The following is a 14,309-nucleotide window of genomic DNA, read 5'->3' as shown; positions in this document are numbered from 1 at the left end:
TTGTGGAGACAACTATGAGCAGGATCCAGGCACACTTTAAATATAAAGCCAGCTGTTTCTATCCCGATCTTATGCTTTTGCTGTCTATTTTTTATCAGAGTTAGGTTGCATGTACATATGAGGAAAGGAAGTAATATAAAGCCTTTATTATTCAAAATATGAATTTAAATTTTGTGTCACTTGTCTTGAATGATATGATTGAGACCCTTGTGTGGTTTGTCTGAATCATTTAGTGGTCCCTAGTATTTGTCTAACTATGCTGTGATGAGAATACCAAAACAGTCTGGATATCTGACTTCCCACCCCTGGGCACTTCTGGCCTTGTTCTCCTTTGAAGTTGTTTAAGATAGTGGCATCACTACAGTAGAACTAAGACCAATGCTTACTTGGGTACCAAAAAAGAATAGTAAAATGAAGAGAAGAGTTTGACACGTTTTCCATATTGGTATTTAAGATTTTTTTTGAAGAATCTATTCCATAACTGATATGCTTGTGTAGAGCGTCTCCTTGATTTAAAACAAACAACCAACATCAGCAACAAAGCCCTTAACCTGGGCTTTCTAAAATAATGGTACAGTGCAGATCTTCTGGTCATTTTGACTGGCCGGTACTATTGCTTTTTTACTGTGTTTAAAAGAAAGCAAGTAACCAACCTTATAAAACCAGTTTGGAAGGTTAAGGGTATCAGGATCTAAATTGTTTGATCCTCCATTGTGACATAACTGGAGTTAAGTTTTTCTTTCTTGTTTCCATTCTTTCATTTTAACAAATGTTATCACTCCTCTAAAATGAGCGATTTTCCTGTGACAGCCTCGACTGTTCTTGGAAGGCAGCCTGCTGATGGCAGCAGTTTAAGCTGCAATGTCTTCAGCCGGAGGACTTGCATTAGTCTCAAGTGGGTTTGGGGTGCCAGGTGATTAATGGTTTCTGGTAGTTGGCTTTGGATGTGCTAGTCACTAATGTTTACATCAGTAGACAGAATAAAAATGACTCGGTTTTGTTTCGTGGGGCCTGTGTGATGACAGAGCTGGTCAAATTTTGAATTTGTTTAAAAAACAAACTATTTCTATTCTTCCTCCTGTGACCTTCTTAAAAAAAAAAGAAAAAATAAATGGTGGTGATTCCTCTTTAGCTCTGCTTTTCTTATCTGGGGGAGATAACCGATAGCTGAAAGGTGGTATTCGTTGGGACTGGGTATGGAAATGCCGTGTTTCACTGAGGATGGATTACAGAGCTGTGTTCACTGCTCCCATGAAGAGCCGAACAACTGGCATGGAGCACAGCAACAGCTGGGAAGCCTGAGGAAGGCTTTGCTGTGATATATAGGTGTTCTTACTATAGCTTCTGTTCATAAGCCAGCCCCCTATCCCACAAGCTGGAGAACAGCCTAAAAATGCTGTCTGTGGATGTCCCCAGAACATGTTGGGTGGTTTCTGTGAATCCTCTGCTGAGGAGCTCCTGTTCTGTGAGTGGAGAGGAGGCAGAGTTCAGGGGCAGAGCTCTGCGTGCAAGACAAACCAGTTTGCTGTCAGGCAACACAGAAGTCATGTAACTCTATGAGGAAACCAGAGATAAGCAAGGAAGAAGCCTTCCAGATTCCCGACATAGGGAATGGAGTAAAATCCGTTTAGAGGCTTGTGTGGAAAAAGGTTTGCCAGTAGTAAAGTGAAGTGTCTGGCAGGGTTCAGAGGAGATGAATAGTTTTACTGTTATGGTGCAGCTTTTGGACTTAATGTTTGAGTAAAATGCATAATTGCAGTCAAAAAGTATTTGTCTTGAGGTTTTTTTTTTGGTGTTGTGCTGAGCATAAGAGGTGTTCAAATTCATAACCATTGACTGAGATGCCAACATTTATAACAACAATAATTACATATAAACTTCTATTGAATACATACTTGGATTGTTCTGCAGTTTGAAAATGTGTCAAGTTGCTTTCAGCTAGAAAAGCAAAAAAAGTGGAACATAAAATATTTGAAGCAAAAATAGCAGAAGATACATATGGAATGCTATGGCCCTTTATTAGCACAGGCAACGGAGGGATGGTCAGTGGAAATGCTGATGTGATTAGACTGCTGGCACTTGCAGGGTCACAGACAAACAAAAAAGCACCACAAGGATAAATCTCATTATGTTTTGCCACTGTGTTATTACAGTTCACCTCTTTGGCTAACAATAAAGTTATGGTTTTCCTCTTATTCCTGCATATCCTTTTTCTTAAATAAGCATAGATCAAAACTGTCCATATGCTTCTGACATTCTCGCATGAAGGGAGACATGAAGGCTCACAAATAACTGAGAGCTGATTCTGGGACTGGAATGTGTTTGCTTACTGTCTGTGTGGGTGGCAAAGTGTCCGTAAATGTTTTAGCACAGTCTAGCTTGCTCTTGGTTTCAGTACAAGATTTACCACTGATCTGTCAGTCCAGCAATGGCATGCGGGATTTAACATTTAAAAGTGAAAAACGCTTTTGAAAGTGCTCACTACTTGACAATCCAAGGGCAAGCTGCTGTTAAATATGACTTGAGTTCTGGACAAGTTTAAACGGAGATCAACACCAGAAAAGGTGCTGGATGGGCATCCTGGCAATGCAATGTGGCTTTTCTCTTTTTGGAAGCTTTACTGTAGCAAGTGGTGCAAGTACCTTCTGTTGTGACCAACTACGTTTGTCTTCCAAAGATTACCATTACAAATTTTGTCTTCGCATGGTGTATTTCCAAGGCTACTGGGCGTTTTGTTTGGTTCAGTGTTCTGTGGCTGTGTTTGCCTGTAAAAACACCCTGACACTTGGGCACTGCCACCTGCTGTTCCTTGTGTACCTGCCTGACAGGGGGATGCAGCTGTTTCAGCCTGCTGTCTGGTGCTGTTGGCATCCCTGCCTTCAGTTACAATGACACGTGTGAACATCGGTAGATACTGTGTGTGATGTCTGTGGCATGTAAAATAGTGAGAAGTGAAGGTTTTGGGGAAGGGATGTGGCTGTGTCCATAACTGACAGGAGAGCAAAATGTGGGTAGCCACTGGAAAGGTTGTTGACACCTTTTGGCCCCTGTTTAACTTGTGTGGTTCACATGAGTGATTACAGAAAAAAAACACCACCTTTCTGTTTCTAATGTATTAGAGAACTTGAATGATTCTTATGCGAAGTGTGTGTGTGCCTGCAAGAGGTGGTGAGGTCACCTCAAGTCTTCTGTGTAGCAAACCCAGACCGTACTATTAATTCATCTGTAAAAGATTCTGATGACCTACAATAGCTTTCCTGTAAATAATGCTATATTTCAACTTTATTCCATAACTCTGTGTCTGCTGGGACTTGTAGAGTTTCCAGATATCTTCCTTCTCAAATCCTAGCGAACTTTTTCTTCAAGCATTACAACAATGAGAAAAACGCAAATATAAACTTTGAGCTCTTTGTTTGTAAAAAGGGCCATTTGCAGGACAGGAGCAAATCTTTCCCACCCTGGGTTTCAGGCAGCAGTAGTTTGAACAGGAAGTGCTGTATTTAAGTGAAACATCTAATGATAAATGCGTTTTTTTAATGTCAATTTGATGCTGGTCAGAGATCTAGAACAGTGGGTAGAAAGAGCAAAAAGCAAAGGGCACAAAAGATAATCAAAAGTGCAAGCTAAATATAATAATATTGCTCTTCATTAGTGAAAATGAGTCTGCCTGGATCCACAAATTAATGTCAGTGGAGGATTTGGTCAAAACACTCGTTTTTTCTGAAATTTCTAAGGCATTTGAGACCATAAGGAAAGGTTACAATGAGAAATGCCGTTTCTATTTGTTAATCATAGGCCTAACATCTGTTAAGAGTTGATGAGACTTCCCCACGACTGCCAAGTTTCAACTTCACCCAGATCATGGATGCCGTTGTTCTACCTTTTCCTTGGAAACAAACACTTAACATGTAATGGCTTGCAAATACTCATGATTTATTTGTTTGTTTTCTTCACAGGCTGGAATGGTGTTAAGATGTGGATACTTCTGGTTCGGCTTGTTTCTTGTGCCCACTGCATGCCTTGTTAAAGATGTGGCATGGACAGCGTAAGTCCCGAACCGGTCCTCTCGGGGTTACAGAAATTATTCTGTGTGCACAGATTGTCCAGTCCAGTATTGTTCTGTAAAGAATTATGGAGCCTTTCAGTGAATGCAAAATGGTGATACTTCTTTGAAAAACCTCTGATCAAAGTCAAGCGAGAGTCATTTCTCCCTTGCCAATGCAACCAGCAATGTGAGGGAATGAATAGTCCTGAATTTGCAAGAGGCAACCTTGTCTGAGTAATGAAGGTGTGTCATTTTATGAGTATTTGTGTTGTCTAACTTTTAGTTAAAGGCAAATAGGAAATCTCTGATGTCCAATTTCTGTTTCTAAAAAGGAGGAGATAATTTGCTTGATTTGGCTAAGGTTACTTAGAAAGTAAAAATATGGCATTCTAATCCATACTCGTGAGCTCCCAGTTCTTTATCAGCTGCTCTCCAGGTTCTCCTTCAGCAGTGGGTCTTCCAGGCCGTAACTGAGAGAAGAGCAATACTCTGCACTCTATGGCTGCAGTGAAGTCTTAACGATTCCTTCACTGCCCGGAGAAGAGGAACAACCCTTGGGAAATACAAGCCTGTGTAATCTCCCTCTCTCAAAAATCCATGGTTTCAATGCATTGCAGAAGGCAAGCAATTTCAAGAACTTGGATTTAAGGAGAAGCAACTTACCTTCTCTACCATTGCAACCTGGAATCCAGAAGTAGAGTTTTCATTTAGAATTTCTGGTGTCTTGTTCAGTTTGGCTTTAAGTGTCTCAAGCACCAAAGGCTGGTCCTTTTGACCATTCCAACCTGGGCAAAAAGGCAGATCCTAGCTGGAGTGGAGAGGAAACATAGATTAGTTTGACACATGTCACAAAGGCTCAAAGTGGAAGGCTTGTATTGTGTAACACTTTGCTCCAGGAATGAGTAGCTGGTCAGCCAAGGGAGATTCTTAGAATCATGGAATCATTTAGTTTGGAAAAGACCTTTAAGATCATAAACTGACCAAAAACCTAACACTGCCAAGTCCACCAATCTTCTTTACCGTGAAATGCGAAAAATATTGAAAAAAGCAGAAAGTTGCCCAAACACAGGTACGTTTCAAAAACTGGCGTAAAAGGATAAATGAGGTCACATGCGTATTTTTTTAAAATCTTTTTTCTTCCTATGGAGTTGATAGCACAGCTAAATTAAAACAAGTACTATGCAAATATACCAATCAGTGGTACTACTTAAATGTTTTCCTGTTTCCTTCCTCACTTGAACTTTCATGAGCTACACTGCTAAAATTAAAACTAGGTGTCATAATGTAAAATTTCTGTTCAGGCCAAACTGTGATTTTTTTTAATAGTCTAACACACTGGAGGGTTTTTTTTGTTACACTAATGAAACTCTCCAATTGAAAATTATTTTAAAATTCTGAAGCCGAGGCCAAAATGTTTAAATTTAGATATTTAGCTGTCTCTTTGACCTGCTTTTTAAAGCTCTGAAAAAAATCTTAGAATTCTTCTAGCATAACAGGCCCTGCTGCTGTGTCAGGCATTATTTAAAATTACTTGCTTAGAAGTCAGTGGGACTACTTTTCTGGTTAAAGCTGAATAGGAGCCAAACGGTTTGCAGCATCAGGGATCAAATATATATTTAGGTGTTCAAGATTACGCTTTAGTTTTTGAAATGTTTTCATGATAGTTGAATGTCCTGAAGTTGTCCTCTGTTCTTGTCAGTTCTTGGCAAAAATGACTCAAGAATTCTAAAATAGACCAGACCGAGGCAGGCTCATCCTCAGCTATTAATCATTTAAAACTCTGTTACTGACTCAGCCAGTTCTTTAATATTTCTTAGAGAAATCTCAGCAACATAATCCTTTCAGTGCTTCAGACCGAGAATGTACAGAGATTGTGAAGCTCTCAAGACAAACGTTTATGATTGATAGAGTAAATATTTTGCCAGCAGATTTTAAACAGGAGGCTCCTATCAACATTAAGCAAAAAATCTGTTCTCTGAGCAGGACTTTTTTTGTTTTAGCCCATCACTGAAAAATTAACACCATTAACATTTTAACTAGGATAAATGAAATGACACAGCTATCAGCACTGCCATATGGAAGGAGTAAAAGTCTGTTTCCTTTCCAAGAGGCTTGCCATTCAAAACTTGAGCCCAAGGCCTCTGGAAATCAGCCGGCACGTTTCCACAGCAGTGGTTACACCACGTTGCTGTCTGTAAATCAGCAGAATCTGGTTTTGGCCATGAAATTCCAGCAGCTCTGACTTCTCTTGGTCGTGGAATTTATCCCTTTCAGTTTCTTTTGGACATGGAGCATATGTCTGCAGAAAGAGCATCCATCTGACCCAGAAGGTACATGCCTAATTTCAGTACAAAATACTGCTAGAAATAAATGCAGTACAGAGGTTTTGTCTGGAAGAAGGTTAAAATGGATAGGAAAGTGTGTTTTGAACCAATACAAATCTTAGTTTCTAAACTGCTGTGCTGCATCCACTATTAAAACTTGTAATGCCAGAAACAAGCGCTAGTTTTATGTATTCCCTTTGTTACATAGGCTGCAGTTGTCAACATACTTCTTATCTCCCATGTTCTCTGCTGCTCTAGGCTTTAATATTTACTTTTTTTAAGTGAATCAAGGAAATGTGGAAAATTCTCTTTAAAAAAAGAAGGAAGCTTATTATTAATGCTTGGCTGCAATACCACATTGTTAACTTTGGTCCACTACCCTGAATTCAGTGGCTTGGTTTGGATTTAGTTTTTGCCTTATAAAAGTCCCAGTTGTGCTACCGTTTAAATGAACAGAGCTTTATAAGGTGAGTGCTTCCTCACAGTTGGCACATGTCACTTGGATACATGTCGCTGGTGCTAGGAAGTCTCAAAATAGCTGAGCCACAAAGCTATGTGGGAATCATAAAAGTACAGAGTGTATTCCAGCAAAGTTAGGCAAGAAGGCAAGAATTTATTAATAATTGGTGTCTCAGTATTTAGTGTTACAGTGAAAAATATCCTGATGCTTCCAGTCGTTACCAAAATCTTCATGTAGCTTTTTTACCGTGGGGGAAGAGGCATGTTGCACTTGGCAGCTCTGCAGTGCAAATAAGAGAGAATGTATGAGGAGCTTTTCCCATTCTTGTACATGTTTGCACTCTCTGGAGCACAAGACTCCTAAAATGATATTGAGGATAATGAGCCAGAGTAGGTGTGTCATCGGGTTTGGGAAAAGTTTATGAATGTAACCACACTTCTCCCTGGCGGATTCTGGCTTCCTGAACACCCCCTAAATATCCTCCTAGGGCAGCAAAGTGAAGCTGTGCACTTCACTGGCTTGGAAGGGGAAGGACCACCCAAAAATAGAAAGATAACACTTTGCTTATTCTTATGGTCCATGGTGGGAGGGAAAGGTGAGTTTCCCTTCATGTAACACATCAAATTTTAGCTGAACAGTAACATTGAACACAAGATTACATAATTTATTGAGGACTGATCATGCATCTAGGGTCACTTGTAAAGTACAAGATAAAAGTTAAGACTTCTACCTGTATTTTCGTGTATCAAAATTTAATAATGTGCTATTGTGAAAAAGTCATTATGTATCCAGTTCCATTGCCAGTGGTCCATGGAACGTTTGTACTTGACTTTGATGGGAGCAAGCTCAGACTCTGAGGCAATTGTAATACCATATCTTAGTATTTGTTTTCGGAGAAGCATGTGGATAGGTTAGCTCAGACCCTTTTTATAAATACTTAATTACGAACTCTTCCATGGCTGCTCTTTCTTCCAAGTGAAGGAGTGACTCAATGCATAACAATTACCTGTGGGTTTATTGTTGCTTTATAGGTACCCACCCACAGCAGAGCCCATATATTTCATCATTTCACAATACTTACAAAATACTTCAGTACCCCCAACTTCAAGACAACATTATTTTTTCCATATAGTGAAATATCACTGCAATGCCTTCTTGTGCTGTGCTGCGCTAACTGGACTTCGTTGCTCAGGCTCTGTTCTGTTAAATTTTGAATTCAGTATTTACTTTAAGGGGAAGAATAAAACACTTGTCTCATCTCTTACGGTGTATGGCAAGATAAGTATGGAACCTTGGCAGAGATTGAATAACTTGTAGATTTCTGTTCTCTTGTCTGTGGAAAAACTGGTTATAAAGGACGTGAAAGTTCCAAACTTATTCAGCCTTCAAGTTTGCAATAGTGTGTACAGCTTATTTAGAAGGTAAGAGAAAATGTCAGTGTATTTACTCAAATAGTGTGATAGTGAAGTCAGCTGTAAAGATACTAAGAATTAATAGCTCAAAGCTTTCTCACTTGCTATAGTTTCCCCTCCTCAAAGAGGAGACCGGACTAATCATTAGCCTAACTAGTTATAGGAACTTGGATCTAATTAATTTCTATGCAGACTTAGGTCATCTCACATTCTTGAGACATTATATGTCTTAAAAATATCCTTGCCACTGACTTCTGTCACAGTCCATTGGTGTTGCCTTGCAAATAATACATTTTTGCTGGTTTAATAGGGTGCTCTTCTAAGTGCATCATGATATCCTTTACCTCCAGATTTTGCTGTGTTTCATCTTTTATTGTTCTCCTTTATTTCCTCTTAAATGCAGATGTGTTTTGAAAAGTAGTTTTCATTTTAGCTTCTAATTTTGAGACATTTGGGGCCTAATTCAGCAACACAAAGACCAGAGGACTTGGGTACCTTAGCATTAATGTGAAGGCACTGTCATCTAATCACTGTCAGCTGAGATTTTGTGGGGTTTTTTTTATTCCTCATGGAAGGACTAATAAGAATTATACTTTTTAAAAACAAAGGCATCTTCATTATACTCTTTGTTACATATACACTGTTGTTATTATTATTCTGCTAGAGGGAGTTTGACATCGTTTTACATCATTGGTCAAAGACTGTCATCTATGCACTAAAGATTTTTGTAAAACTTGTAAGAAATTTTTGCCGTCTCCACAGTTGAAGAATATTATTTTAATGCTCTGAAGCAAGTGGTGCCTCAGCTGACTTGGCTCCACCTTGGTTTTAGGCTTATTGTGCCGTCACATGCAAGTCAGTATTATCTCACGGGACACTCGTCCTTCTTTAGATGACACAAAAGAGGAAGCTGATCAAAACCTGCCAACTGGAGAAAGATCCCTGCATTTTGTATTGTTGCTTTGTACATATCAAGACAGAGGGGGACTAGATTCTCTTCTTTTGTCAGTGTAATATTTAGGTATAATAGCACTGGAACAGTAGGTGAAACTGGATGGGGGGTGGTCTCTTCATGGGGACATTGCTTTCCAAATTTTGCTTGCACGTGTAGTACATGGATTGCTCTTGGAAAAGAAAATAGGACACAGCCAATCTTGTTACTGTCACTTTGAAAGCTCAATGGAGAGAGGAGTGCCTTTCCAAGTCGTGAGCTGATAAATGAAAATAGAAGGACTTGAATGGCAATTATTATCTGAGACTCTTCTCAGGTTTTCAGAGCGGTGCCACACATAACTCAAAAGACAGAGTAGAATCATGTTTTACTGCCATGAATATTCAATGAATCCCAGCTCTTTTGTCTGAATGCCCGGGTCCTGAGCAGTCCCATGATAGTGGTGTCAGGTCTCCACAGTCATGTAGCTTTGCTGCTTGGTTAGATTTTGAGTGTTATTTTGAAGCAGCCGAGTTCTGCTGAATTTGAAGTCCTTCTGATTTCTCAGTTCTTATGTAATATTGCCCAGATACTGTGAACCTGAACTGACATGCATACAAAAATGCAAATCCCAAATTCTTCAAAGGCAGGCCCTGCACCTCTCATCTGAGAAGTAAAATTGCGGTTTGGTAGCAAAACAAATGTTCACATGCTTTTTTTGTTTTTCTTTTTGTCTTTGTGGTACAGGGCCAAGCATACCTACCATAAAACTTTGCTGGAACAAGTTCAAGAGTTGGAGACGAAAACGAGGGAGCTGGGAAAAGCCATGCTTCGTGATAGCAATGGAAAGAGGTAGGGAAGGTTTATGCTCATGTTTGAAACAGACCCTTCTTGTCCTTTCTCCTCCCTATTTTGTATTCACCATTCAAATCTGATTCCAGACAGGGTAAGAAGGATTCTCTCCTGTGTTATTCATTTATTGTTGTTCGTTTTCTTATGTGTCTTTTGCTCCCACTGGAATCAGCCCTTCCAGTTTCATTTCTCCTACGTTATTGCTGTGAGGCTGTATTGGAAACTGCTGCTCAGTCCCCTGCTTGGCTGTTACCTGACCAGACTGGTCTTGAAAGGATTTTGTTGCATATCGTCAAAAAAAAAAAAATCTGATAATCATGTCAGGGGAGGAAGCTGTCTGTGACTCAGGATATGAAGACTGTAGCTAACAGGAAAACTGGCTAATTCAGTGTGCCCTACAACTTCATTCAGTCTCACCTTAAGGTTTTTTTTTTTTTTAAATGCTTTTGCTGTTTTTTCTGCTGCAGGTTACAGGCCCCTGCTTTCAGGGTTCTCAGTTTCTCATTGTGCCTTTCTCTTATATCCACACCATATGGACTTGAACATATTGCTATTACTGAATCTTTCATTGTAAGGGGAGAGTACGTGTTGTGTGAGAAGTTTTGTCTCTTCTGAAAGAAGCTAAAGAAAATCATAGTGAGGCTTTTGCATCCAACAGTTTCATTTACCATCTCAGAATGTGGTTCTGCATCAGCTGGTCGGAAAAGCTCCCCAAGTTCAAAAAGGTTTTAGAACTAACTCTTCTATTCCTTACACAATATGGCACCACATGACTTGCTAAGAAACTACATGATCATTAAACTGGATTTTAGCAAACCTTATAAACTAGCAAACTGAGTGGAACGGGGCTTTTAAAAGATTTTGTTCTTCTAGGGCAGGGTCATCCTTTGAGCCTTTGATGTCTATTCTAAGGTAAACTAATTGCCATATTGTAGCCGCTGCTAAGACAAGCGGATAGTAGGGTTTTCTTCAGCTGAACTTCTGAGTTAATAAGCACTATTTTTAGGGAGAATTATGAGGGAGTGAGTTTACCAAGATTATAGTAAACTGAAAAGCTTTAAAAAATGCTTCTGTTAACTTTAATGTGTTTACAAGATGTCCTTAGTGACCAGAGTTCGCTTCTCAGAGGCCAAGACAAAGTAAACACAGTGTTATTGATTAAGGTCACTTCAAAATACTTGGCATGTTCAGTTTTTATTTTGAGTCATTTTTCTGCTGTGAGTTTTGGACCCTACAAAACAAGGTTCATAAATTGTGCTCACTTGCAAAAGTTGCAAACTGCATGTCAGATAATTTAAAAGGAAAAAGCAAATTTTGCTGCACTGGTGAACAAAGGCAACCTTCTTATGCCACAAATAAAACCAACAAAGAAGCCTGAAATCAGATGTTTAATTAAAAATGGCCCTTGTTTTTAGAGGGCTGAGCAGTCACCTTGAAGTCAGTTGCAGCCGAAGTACTTGGTACCAAAATTGGGTCAGCTTCCCAGGCAGGAAAGGTGTCACTTGGTGTTGTGAGTTGATGATTGACAGACGGTTTGGTGCCAGGTGAATCCAGGCCAGCAGGAAACACCGTTCCATCACACAGCTCTGGCTGTTGCTGTGGTTCCTACCCATGCATAGGATGTGAAGTTGCATTGGTGGTGTTGGTGTGTAGCATTTGTGTTTTCCTGCCAGTGTTTAGTGCCAGTTTTTGACTGCAGAGAGGAGTGAGTCAGCTTTTTGCTTGATGAATCTGTGGGTTGTAGGGTGGGTTGACACACTGTTAATAGCAAGAGAGACAGTTGGCATTCGATCTGTTTATATATGTGCATGTATGTTTCTCCAAGAACTTGCTGGGTTTCTTCTCTGTTTACACATTGTCCTGACTTTCTGTAAATTTAATGGCCATGTTGTAATTCATTCATATGCTACATGTTTTCATAGCCTTTATTTTGCTGCGTTCTCACTGCAAACTCTTTCATCTGCGTTCCTCCTCCATATAGCTTCACTTCATTCTCGAAACACTTGCGTGGAGATGATGTAAGGAATCCCTTCTGGCCTTCCTTCCCATTCTCCCTCCCCCTGCCTTTCCAAGCGTTTGTTTGTTCTCCTTCCTAATTGCTCCCAGATTTTCTGGGTGGTCCATCTGTGAACTAGATAATGGTAGAGTGCCTCTGCCTGCTAGGAGCTGGTGTGCTGTGCTTGTGATGTGGCCTCCTGAGCGCGCTTCAGAGTTGTTCTGTCTTTTATCGCTTTTGTTTGTCTCCTGGCTCTTTCACACCTGCTAGAAATTGTGTGCTTGTCCAAAGGGAATGATGATGGTGGGAAAGAGATAGAGTGGGAGCTTTTTTGCAGTTACAGCCTCTCTGGTTCACGTTCTCTATTTTTTTTAAACGTCCTTGAAGCTGGTGGAACGAGTGCTGAGACGCGTGCGCCGCTCTCCCCTCCTGCCCACAGCCCCATTGCCCTTGGGATATTTCTGGCAATGTGACATGATGCAGGAAGGGAAAGTAGCTGGAGTCTCTTCGTTTCTAATGGAACGTGGAGAGCTGTGTTAGAACTACACGGGTCCGTCCATCACCTCCAAGTAACAGTGTTAGCTCGTGTTTGGAAGTGTTCCTGAAGACATATGCGTTAGGTGTTGGTTTGTTCAGGCAGCTGTGGAAGATAAGCTGGCTGTCATCAGGGTCTATTTTCCTGGCCCACAAAGTGGACACTGTTTTTCTTCAGTGTTTTTCACAAACAAAAAACAAAAAATCACACCCAATTATAGATAAGGGAATGATTTAGGGAGCCTAATTGCTTTTATCATTGCCTAGACCTTAGACAAAAAATGAGGTGTGATATCAGAATGTTTAGGATTAATCTGCTCAACAAAAAGCAGTTCACAAAGCCTGGAAAGCAGTGAATGCATCCAGGCTTGCACAACAGGATGCCAGCAGTTTACTGTTTACTGTTACTCAGTGGCTCAGCTGAACTTCTAGAATGTGTGCCCAGGATGGCACCTGGGTCCTCACTGCACTTGGGGAAGGAGTGCTGGAGATCTGCATGTGCCACTTGATACCTAAATACTGATGTCCTGTCCTAGAGGGTCTTCACCGTGTCAGCTCTTCTTGCTAGACAAATTTTTTCCAGGTTAACAAAAGAAAGTCTTCACTAGTACTCATTGCATCCTTCTGAATCTTATTCCTTTTGAACAGTTTCTGGAATTGAATTCGCTTGTATTGATCTAAAAAAGCAGGTGAAAATTTTTGCCTTGCCAATGGGAGGGAGCCAACAGCAAAACAAGTGGTAGATCAGGGAGTGTCTGGTCTATGCAGGAGAGTGTGTCAGCACCCAGAGCTCTACAGCTGGATCCCCAAAACCTTGCAAAATATTGTAACATTAGAGTGATGCTTGGAGATTGTACCAAGTGTATTGTTTTGAGCTGCAAAGAGTCATGTTCTTGTTTCTCTGGATATCTCATCTGAACAGCCAAAAACTTAGTTTTTATGCAAGCTGGGATGATCACAAAATCAGATGATTCAAGGAGCAGAGGATTTCATCAGGGGAAACAAGTATATGGAAAACTGACAACTCCAAAAATACCATGAGAAGCAGAAGGAGGAGTGTTGGGATAAGGGGCTGGTGATGGATCCCATGCCGTGCTAACCCTGCCTGTTTGTGGCAGATGAGTCTCTGCACGTGCCCTCCCCAGCCTGGCACCCGCTGGTGCTGGGCTGGGCTCCAGCCCAGCTGTGACATGAGTGAGCCTTGGTGCGGGAAGGGAGAGGGGCTCGCTGGCACTCTCATATAACAAAAGGCAGGATTTAACACTAAATTTACATGAATTTGGAGAGGTGAGAGGGGCAGCTCCTGTGCCAAAGCAAACAGGGACATGTGGAGACACCTGCCCAGCAGACCTAATCATGTTAACATGCAAGATTTACACAAAGAAAACAAACAGTTTTTCTAGAGGTTTGTGTTCAAAAGTAGCATTGAGTTCAGCTGCGAAGATTTTTGTGTCTTTAAATAAGTTCACAACTAAATCTTGGCTTGTAAAGGGCCAAATCTTCGAGTCCTTCTTCGCTTTCCAGTCCATCTAACCTCTCATTGAAGTGAGCAGAGCTCAGGTGGAGTAAAGCCTGATTAGGGACCAAAGCAAACTTTACTTTGGAAACCTGTGTCACTTTATTGCTCCACTGGCCAACTAATGGAGAGCAAGCAAAGCTGTGGAGCACTCTGTGACACTAGATTTCCTGTTTCAGAGGGTTTCTCTGTCCTGGTTGCCAGAGAACTTGCTTTGAAAGTAGCTTTCTGCTTGTTTT

The 14,309-nt window shown here is 40.6% G+C and overlaps 1 protein-coding gene across 6 annotated transcripts in view; it reads left to right on the top strand.

Moving 5' to 3' along the window:
- Nucleotides 1–14,309, top strand: part of ATP8A2 (ATPase phospholipid transporting 8A2) — a 347,902-nt gene that overhangs the window by 306,874 nt on the left and 26,719 nt on the right. For all 6 annotated transcript variants that reach the window (XM_071804368.1, XM_065830605.2, XM_071804354.1 and 3 more), the window contains 2 exons: nucleotides 3,957–4,045; nucleotides 9,920–10,024. In XM_071804368.1, the coding sequence (XP_071660469.1) occupies nucleotides 3,957–4,045; nucleotides 9,920–10,024 (194 nt within the window). The remainder of the gene's footprint in view (nucleotides 1–3,956; nucleotides 4,046–9,919; nucleotides 10,025–14,309) is intronic.

This window comes from Patagioenas fasciata, chromosome 1 (assembly GCF_037038585.1).
Source record: "Patagioenas fasciata isolate bPatFas1 chromosome 1, bPatFas1.hap1, whole genome shotgun sequence".
Lineage (NCBI taxonomy): Eukaryota > Metazoa > Chordata > Aves > Columbiformes > Columbidae > Patagioenas > Patagioenas fasciata.
The sequence above is the reverse complement of the archived record's forward strand: the minus strand, read 5'-3'. Positions and strand labels throughout refer to the sequence as shown.